Genomic DNA, 10,118 nt, shown 5'->3' on the forward strand with positions numbered 1-10,118 from the left:
TGTGACTACTGAAGCAGATCATGATACTCTCCATTGGATTTCATTCAAATCTCACACCAATGTATTTAAGGTGCAGACTCAAAATGTAAAAGTTAAATGTAAAGAAAGGTTGAAACGCACACAGATGACCTCCCTTTTAATCCCTTTTCATTTCAAGACGATTCGGTCTAACACAGTCCTTTCTCTACCGGATTTTTATCTGGGGTGCACTCACTTTTGTGGGTAGCCTACATGTTCAAACATTAATGGTTGTATTTTGATTTTTTTGTGAGTGAATAACAAATTTAAGCAGTTATATACAGTATGTTGTTAACAGGTCACTAATCATTTTGTCAAAGTTAAATTTCTTTAGTGTTTAGTGTCCTATAAAAAGATATACTTACTAATCTACAAAAATGTGAGGGGTGTCACTTATGTAACATACTGTATTTTTATATAGTCCAGTCAAAAGGAACTCACACACCACTAATGCTGATACAAGATTTAAGAATTTTAATGTATGAAAAAAGTGCCTTTTTATTTGAAAAGTTTGGCACTGATGATGGTCTGAATGTTTGTGGAGCAAGGCGGAACCCATTCACCTGCTGCCAGCCTTGCTCCAAGAACATTCATCTGGAGCTACGGCATATGAGTAAGTCTGCAAAGAAGTGGTTTTAATTATTTTTTTAAAATCATTGCAGGTGATTGGGGAAACACTTTTCAAACATTTTTAATGAGGTGCTATCTACTCACAGATTTTAAAATAAAGTTGAAATAACAGAATCAAGTTGATGAGTGAGTCCATATGAAACAACTTAAACAACTGTCGCGTTTCACTTCTTTCCCTTCTCCACTATGTTTAAATTTCGACTACGTCAGATCTCTGAAAATCCGAGGATCCTGATTGGTTCTATTGCATTTACTGTGAGTAAAGTAGTTCCTTATTAAATTGTGTGCAAGGATTATTTTTATAAAGCCATGCCTTCACAGACCTAGTACACATACATGGCATAGCTCCAGATGTATGAGCAAGGCGAAACCCATTCATCCATCTGGCGAGAGTCAGGTAAATATGACTACATTTTTGTATGTGTGTGTGTGTGTGTGTGTGTGTGTGTGTGTGTGTGTGTGTGTGTGTGTGTGTGTGTGTGTGTGTGTGTGTGAGATGAGAGAGAGAGAGAGAGAGAGAGAGAGAGAGAGAGAGAGAGAGAGAGAGAGAGAGAGAGAGAGAGAGAGAGAGAGACATATGACATGAGATGTGAAGACTGTGAAAAATTGTATCATAGGTTCATATAACATTTGCCCATCAGCTTTGCCTGTTGACAGATATTGTAGCCTCCTCAACTAGAAAACTGCACATAGTTCTGCTTATGGTGAGATTTTCTCATACGATAATCAATGCTTTTCAGGTCCCTGAGCAAGTGTTACTTCACAAGAACACCACAAGGGGTCACAGTGTGCATGTGAGAGGGATGAAGCAGGAGATTCAACATTTCTTACGGGCTGCACTGAGTGGCTCATGCATTTGGCTCGTGCACATTTTTAGGGCAAACCATTGACCCTCAAACTGATGTGATACATTTGATTTGTAAAATGGCCTTCTCCTTTAACAGTCACCAGTCAACGTTGACCATGTTGGAAACATAGTTGAAAACAAATAGGCCTATGCAAACATTGTGTTTTTTTCTTGTTGTAGCTATGTGATTAAATAGAGTGTATCGAATCATGTTATGCTTTAACTACTTGCAGGGAACTGCTTTAATCATGAATAATCTTTGAAAATCTGTGTTTTCATTTAATGAGAATCTGAATATAATGTGATGCCTGAATATAATGCCTCCATAGTAGAGAAGTCAACTTGATGGCGTTCATGAGAATGTTCTGATCTGACAATGGAAGCTTATCAGTCAGGTGTCGTATAATTGTATAGGTACAAGCAAGAAGTTGGCTCTCGTCTTATCTTTGTCCTATTTGTTTGGCCTCAAAATGTAAAACAGCTCAAAAGTGTAGCCAAACATTAACTCTTTCATGCCACCTATGGCCTATTTATGACAAACCTGTTTGAGGGAAACTGATAGCACCATGGCATAAATAGGTTTGAAGGTTTTGAGGCTGCTTAATACACATCATCAATCTTCAGACAGACACACCTGAAACCAGAGAGGATGAGACAGGCAAGGTAAAAGGGAAAACATGTCATCTGTAGACCTTTTTTATCCTCTTCAAAAATACTGATGTATGTATGTATGTATGCATGCATGTATGTAGGCTACTGTCTGTATGAATGTATGTATGTATGTATGTATGTATGTATGTATGTATGTATGTATGTATGTATGTATGTATGTATGTATGTATGTATGTATGTATGTATGTATGTGTGTATGTATGTATGTATGTATGTATGTATGTATGTATGTATGTATGTATGTATGTATGTATGTATGTATGTAGGCCTATGTATGTATGTTTGTAATGAATCAACAAAAAGGTCATATTGACTAACCTTTAATGAATCATATAGTGCATCGACTAACATGATGAAAACATTTGCTTTCTTAGCAGAATCAGCCAAATGGAAACTCTTAACCTGTTTATTTGTTTTACATTGGGCTTTACAATGGTGCAAGGTGAGAAAATTGAAGTTTTTTTTCCGTTGACATCAAAAAATTTCAGTCAGAAAATAGTTTAAAAAAAACTTTTAAAAAACTGTATACATCTTTATTTCTTTAATACATCCCTTTATTAAAACCTCTTAAGCTTCGGGGCTATTTTTGAGTGTTTTTAAAGTTTTGCACAACGTCTACTTAGATGCTTCCTGTGTCTGCATACTTTGACCCATCATGAAGTGGCTGGTACCATTTGAAAGTAGAGACTCTGTAGAATCTTCAGGAAGTGACAGGAAGATTTTGTGATGTACTGCCAAGGACTTACAGGGGTTAGAACATCTTTTTTCTGAAATGCGTTCATGAAGACCCCCTAGAAATTACTACATTTCAGCAGTATAGCTGATACATTTGGCATTGGAAACATATTTAAGACTTCATCACAGGTCTACTGAAGCTGTTTGTCAAAGGAGAACTTGCTACATCTATATATGACCTGTTACCAAGACAATTATGTGTGGATATACACATGCGTTTTAGCCAAGTGTCTTTTTTGTATTTTTTTTTAGTTAGTCAAAATGCACCCCCCCATATAAGGTCGTACTGTAACAAGAACCTTTTTTGAGCTAGAAGCCTTATCATAGTCACATATGAAAGCATTACTCCTGGAGGTGTTATACAGTAATCAGCCATGGTTGGATATGCCTTTTGGGTAGTATTACAGAGATGTTGCTGTACAGTACTGTACGGTACTGTACACTATGTACAGTAAAAACATGGTAAGAAAGGGGTATTGTTGAGCAGTTTTGAGATTCCTTTGTCCCTGGGTGTAATACAGAAGAGCTATATGACTCATTTGAAAACCTGGACTCTGGGCTATCACTCAGTCTTTGAATGGAGTTTCTAGCTCTTGCTTTGAGGGAGCTGCAGTCATTCAAAGCAAATGAGCCAATACGAAGCTGTGTAAAACAGGACCTGCCTACTTCTCTTCTAAGGCTTGTCTTTCAGGGTAGGAATGTCACAGAGCCACCCCAGTGCTGCCCATGTAATCAGCAGAGTCTGGGGATCATGTGGAATATCATTGATCATGTGAAAAATATGGAAGTGTGGACAAAAACAGCACAATTCCTGAGGGGAAAAAACATGATCATTTTTTTCACAATAAAGTGGTTTTGTTTGACTGGAGTTGTACAACTTTTGGTTGAAATAAAGTAAAAAAAAAGACTACACTCTCATAAACCTTGGATTGTAACAGACATTTTGAGACCATGCTGATAAGGATATGTTCATGTTTGGATGTCCACTCATCCTAGGAAGGTAGGGAGACATCAGGCGAGGGGTGCTTGAGGGGGTCAAATTTGAAAGGTGACATTGTGTAATAAATTGATAATAATGCATATACAATATGTTCAAATCCCTGTATAGTAGTGCTAGGTGTGTTCCTGAGGTTCTAAGCTTTCCAATGATATATAATGTTCCTGGGTTTATTACACCACCTGGATTTTAAACAATTGCGGAATGAAGATCAAGTTCAAGTTCAAAGTCATTGAACCCGGTACCGACCACCCCGAACTTTAAGAGGTTAAGACTATCCGTCATCCCCCATTTTCAAGTTATACGTACATGTTCATCGAAATGCCTTCTTTAACAGCTAAAAATTTAGCCCTGTATGGAAAGGCAACCCAGTCAAACCTGATTGACAACCCCTGGTCAGGGTACAGTGATGCCCACAATGCCATTGATGGAAATCGTGACTCGTATTTCAATCATGGATCCTGCACTGCCACTGATGATGAGACCAACCCCTGGTGGAGGGTGGACCTGCTGAAGGAGTACATCATCACATCAGTGGTCATCACCAACAGAAGAGACTGTTGCTCTGAGAGACTCGATGGAGCTGAGATTCACATTGGCAGCTCCCTGCTGGAAAATGGCAACCGCAATCCACGGTGAGAATATTCAGTGACGGTCTGTGCCTGGGCCCTGTGTCAGTTGGGGCCAAGTCCAGAGTACACATCTGATTTTCTGGACAATGCTGAACTTTTAACCATTGTCATAGCCCCAAAATATAAAAATATATTCTCAATAGAATAAATAATGTCTGCCCCATGGATCCGTTCTTTTGTGGTATGCTTGTTGAAGTGATAACCCATAATTTAATAAGACCAATTTAGGTAGGGTGACATTATTATACTGTAGTTTATAGGCCTACCAGTAATATAACTGTACGTGATCATCTGTCCACAAATGATATAGGCTACTGTATGCGGTTGTTGTTTTAAATGGAAATAATAATCAACTTTTTTGCACCCAGTATTTTAAATGTTTTTGTTGCGTGTTGTGTTTTTCCCCGATTTGCTTTCAGGGCTGGGGTGATATCGTCTATCCCAGCTGGGAGAACTATGACCCTCAGATGGGACAATGGGGTCAAGGGTCGCTACGTTAATGTTTTGTTGCCAGGATACAATAGGCTTTTGACTCTATGCGAGGTCGAGGTTTATGGCTATTTGGCACCAACTGGTAAGCATCAATTACATCATTGTTATGATAAGATTTACAACAATATTTACAATAGTGGCACATACTGTAAGTGAAACCCATCGAAAAGCCGTTCCACATATGTTTTTTACAGTGTGTTCTCATTGTCACGGCAGGTGAGAATGTGGCCTTAAGAGGGAAGTCCACTCAGTCAGACCTTTATGGACAAGCCTTTGCTTCCAATGCTATTGATGGGAATCGGGATGGAATATGGGCCCATGGGTCCTGTAGTTGCACAGAGGCTCACCTCAACCCCTGGTGGAGGGTGGACCTGCTCCAGACACACAAAGTCTTCTCAGTGATCATCACCAACACTGTGGATAGTGTCCCCAGTCGGCTGAATGGAGCTGAAATCCGGATTGGCAATTCTTTGGACAACAATGGCATCAATAATCCCAGGTAAAAGACTGCTCTGCTGATGGAGAAATAATGAATGAGAGAGGGACTTCACATAAATTTTAATGTGACCTAATAAAAAGCAAGCCCAAAGTCAGCACAATTGGTATCATGTGTTATGAGCTGTTCACCCGACCATTACCCCTAGGTCCACCCCCAGGGTAGTGTTCACGGCGGTTGAAGTTCGTTGCCAGAAACTGATTTCAGAGGGATATCCATACATAGGGCTGGACTGGTAATCTGGCATACATGGCATTTTCCCAGTGGGCCGACAGTCCTTGAGGGCCGATGCTGTTATTTCCTGATCGAGACCAGCCCTAATAGGCCGTGGACTAAGCTAGTCATGATTATGTAGAAAAGCAGGGGGCTGGTCTATGCCAAAAAGGCCCTTTTGCGGTCCCAGTCCAGCACTGTCCATACATGTCTAATAACTGCATACCTTGTCTAGCCTGGCAAACCAGACTATAACATGAAATGTTTAGTCTGGCACCGCATGGTTCAGAAATCCGAGGGCTGGGGACGGGACCAAACTGGTGTTGTTCAAGCTGCCCCTGCACAGACCAATCAGAGCAAGAATGTCTAACATAATATGGTACTTTCACATTGGCTCTGCTGAAGGATCTCATTGACGTTGCACGAGGTTTGTTCATCCTATTGGCCATGTTGCCTCTAACAAAACATTCAGAAATTCTGAACTTCAATGGCAGCAATGGATCCGTGTACCATGTACACGTAATATGTAAACTAAAAAAAAACAAGGAAAGATCCCCCACAACACTAATCTGCCCCAATGGTTCAAGCAACAATAAAAAACAAAGCATTTTGATAAGAGGACAGGTTTGCTGTCCTTTTGTGTGTGGCCGCTAGGTGCAGTACTAGACAAGGGAAAAAAAGTATCTTCTGCCTCTATCACACTATACCATTACTTACCCCCAGATTTGTAATATAAGGAAGTCATAATTTCGACTCTTTACACAAATGTTGTCCTTTTTAAACTTCCCATTTTTCAGATGTGCTGTAATCTCCTCTATTCCTGCTGGGTTTTCTAAGACGTTTCAGTGCAATGGCATGGAGGGACGCTATGTGACTGTGGTGATACCTGGACGTGCAGAGTATCTCACTCTCTGTGAAGTAGAGGTGTACGGATCACCACTGGACTGAAGCTCTTCAAAACAACACACATCATCCATCATGTTTTCCTTTGAAGAAAACACAGCCGAAATGAATGTCACAGCATCATTAGAGAACCCACAATAAAATGTGATTGGGAGTAGGGCTGTGTGTTTGTGTGTGTGGTTGTTTTTAGGGTTATCACATCCAGGGACACAGGGGGAACAAACGGGTGAGTTTGGAGAAAGGGGCCAAAAATTGTATTCTCATTACATTGTTAGAATAGAAAGAAAGCCCAGAGAGCCCAACTGGGAAACTCCAACTCCCATTGTCATTGTGACACAGCACTCCACAGCACACAAGTGTTCACTGCAGCGCACACTGCACACAACAAAGTTGCATTTATGCTTCACCCGTGCAAGGGGGCAGCCCCCAATGGCACCCCAAGGGAGCAGTGTGGCATGCTCAGTGTACCTCAGTCATGGAGGAGGATGGGGGAGAGCACTGGTTAATTACTCCCCCCACCAACCTGGCGGGTCGGGAGTCGAACCGGTAACCTTTGGGATACAAGTCTGACGCCCTAACCGATACCCATGACTGCCCTCGCTTACCCATGACCAGGGCTTTGAACCGTTATTTTATTCCAAATGTTCCGTTCCGAACAGAAACAGAATTATAACGTTTCCGGTTCTGAGTTCCACCAATAAATTGACGTTCCCGAACCGGTTAGAACAAAAAAATATTGTTCCCGGAACGGTTAATTTCGTTCCTGTCAGCTGATTACTCCCCATAGGCCTAACTGACGTTAACCAAGAAAGACGGAAGTGCAAATGAGTCAGCCTACATTCAAAACTGTTTATTCAAGCGGATGAAAAGAATATCCTCCAGAATTTTGTCATTCAGGGACGACCTAAGCGGAGAAGCAGAGAATAAACCTCAATGATGAAAATGTGCGCTCGATGCTGACTTGAGTCACGGGGAGCACTATGATGGACATTGTGAGTTTGTGCATATTAGAAGCGGCCATGGATGCCCAATAACGCCGAACATTGTCGGTGCGCTTTACAAGCTCTTCCCTGCAATGTCTTACAATAATGCAATGCAAACTCTGTCCTTTTGTATGACAGTGGTTTCTCTTAATTAAGATGTGGAGGGAAGACATTGTAATCTACAGCTCTCTCTCCATTCAGTCAGAGAATGTCTGATGTCACACAGGACGTGAACCTCAGCCGTCATGGTAACGTGCACAGGAAAATAATGACTTTTTTTTTTAGTTTGAGGAACGGTATTAACCGGTTACCATTATTTTTAAATAAGTGTTCCCGTTCCAGAACATAAAAAATAATAACGTTTCCGGTTTCGTTTCTGTTCCCTGTAAAATACAAAAAGTTCCTGGTTTTCGTTTTCGTTCCTTGAACCGGTTCAAAGCCCTGCCCATGACTGCCCTGCCTTTTGTCCTACACAGAAAAATTTGACCATGATATGCAACACTTAGAGAGTGAAAGTCAACACTTTAGTGCTGGCCATACCCTTTAACCCATTGATGCCTAAATCACCTGCAAAAAATGCCTGCTGAATGCCTAAGCCCTTGTGGGGAAAGTTGCCCTCAGCCTATAAAAAGTCTCTGATGCACATAAAAAGGTGAAGTTAAAAAGTTGCATTTAAACCCCAAAACCCTCATCTTGCATTAAAACGTGTTCATTCAGGTGTGACATACTCACATTTTTATTACAAAAATCTCAAGAGCTCGAATGCAAAGAGTCTCCAGGCACCAAAAGGTCAAACAACATATAGAAGTAATCATATTACCAGAGACTCCACTTTTCTGGGTGGTACTGCACTCTAGGGTGAGTGCAGACTCCATTCAGAAAGAACGGGCTGCTCAGAGCCTTATCTCGACAGCGGCCACTAGGAGAACTGCAGGCATGAGTTAAATCGGGAGTGGGGATTCTGTATGTAATACTGGGTGACAGTGCAGACACTAAAGAGACAAAAACAACCGTTCTGAAGCGTGTACATTGATAAAAAACAGAGATTCCGAAAAGTACACTTGTTATGCTATTTTGAGAGGGAAGAGGCTGTTCCAGAAGCATAGGAGATGTTTGTTGTTACAAGACATTAAACTACTGACTGGACTGATGACATCGCCAGGAATACCCGTGTCCGTGGTGCCCACTGCATATCTGAGGTTAGCGCGAGCATCCGTTATCTTATTTAGGAAAAAACACCTGTCGAGTCTCTGTACAAGTGAACGGAGCATAGACGGTTTTGAGGCAGTGGTGCGCACGCAACCAAATTGCGTCATACCTGTTTACAAACTCTAAAGGGGTCTATGGGCTGGGTCTTTCAAAATGTTACCCACTTACTTTCAAAATGCTTACCCACCTAGCTTAGAAAAACGAGTGGTCAAAGGGTGATGTGGAATTATTAGGGATGCAAATTATCGATTAATTAATTAATCATTAGTTGATAGCTTTATCGATCGACTTAATTAATTGATAACCAGCGTTTTCCCCCCGAAATCTCAATGTTTCGAAAAAAAAACCTACTAAATCTAAACATTTTAATAAAAAATTGAGATAAAATACCACATTTAAATGAATTCTATTTCAATTCTTTGATCCAAAGGTGATTTAAATATTCCCACTATTCACACCCCTCTTCACACACACTCTTCACATGCCCATTTCACCTGGGTCTCTTGTCAGTTGAATTTCGATTAATTGCGATTAATGGTTTTTAATCAGACCTGCAAACTCGTCAAAGACAAAAAGGTGACAGTCTCCAGCGGACCAACCCCCCCCCCCCCCTCGCCCAATTGTAATCGACGCAGCACCGCACCATGGCAAAGCAACGGGGCCGCCAACGAGCCCATCTGAGAGGCAATTTGAGCTTACATTGCCTAATATATTTTACTGGTGGTGGTGTAGGACAATAGTTTATTTCACCAGATTCTCTTGCGCTTCAAAGCACTTTGAACTATAATCTATTAACTATAGTATAAGGGACACTCCTATAGAAGATAATTAAGCGGGCTTGCGGAGCAAGAGCAGAGCTCTTGCAGAGCAAGGCCCGATTATAGTAATCTCTAAGTCCTGTTTAGTTATTATTATAATTGTGACCGGAAGGAACCTGATCAGCTGCCCCGGCAGCTTCCCCACTTTGGTACCACACTGATTCAGAAGAAAGCTTAGAACCGCACAGGGGAGCCAAGTACACCTGATTATTATTATTCATTATTTTCAATAGGTAAAATGGAAGATCTGAGACTAGGGTTGATTAGGCAAAACAAAATAAATACTGTCCATCAGATGTTTAGGACCACAGTATAAAATGAGGGCCCGGGAATACAACCTAGGCACAGCAGTGACACACAACACTCATGCAAAACACAAAATCAAAATGGGCCTCAAATGACGCCAAGGAATAAACCCCCCACAGCAAAATAGTAGTACTGCACTGCAATCCACAGCAATCTGATGCTGGCCT

The 10,118-nt window shown here is 41.0% G+C and overlaps 1 protein-coding gene across 1 annotated transcript; it reads left to right on the plus strand.

The window, feature by feature from the left end:
* Nucleotides 1-4,220: 4,220 nt before the first annotated feature.
* Nucleotides 4,221-6,758, plus strand: LOC134442221 (uncharacterized). Its single transcript, XM_063192471.1, has 4 exons — nucleotides 4,221-4,534; nucleotides 4,951-5,105; nucleotides 5,240-5,522; nucleotides 6,530-6,758. The coding sequence occupies exons 1-4, from the start codon at nucleotides 4,221-4,223 to the stop codon at nucleotides 6,678-6,680; spliced, it is 903 nt and encodes a 300-aa protein (XP_063048541.1). The 3' UTR covers nucleotides 6,681-6,758.
* Nucleotides 6,759-10,118: the final 3,360 nt, after the last annotated feature.

This window comes from Engraulis encrasicolus, unplaced genomic scaffold, assembly GCF_034702125.1.
Source record: "Engraulis encrasicolus isolate BLACKSEA-1 unplaced genomic scaffold, IST_EnEncr_1.0 scaffold_1274_np1212, whole genome shotgun sequence".
In the NCBI taxonomy this organism is placed as follows: domain Eukaryota; kingdom Metazoa; phylum Chordata; class Actinopteri; order Clupeiformes; family Engraulidae; genus Engraulis; species Engraulis encrasicolus.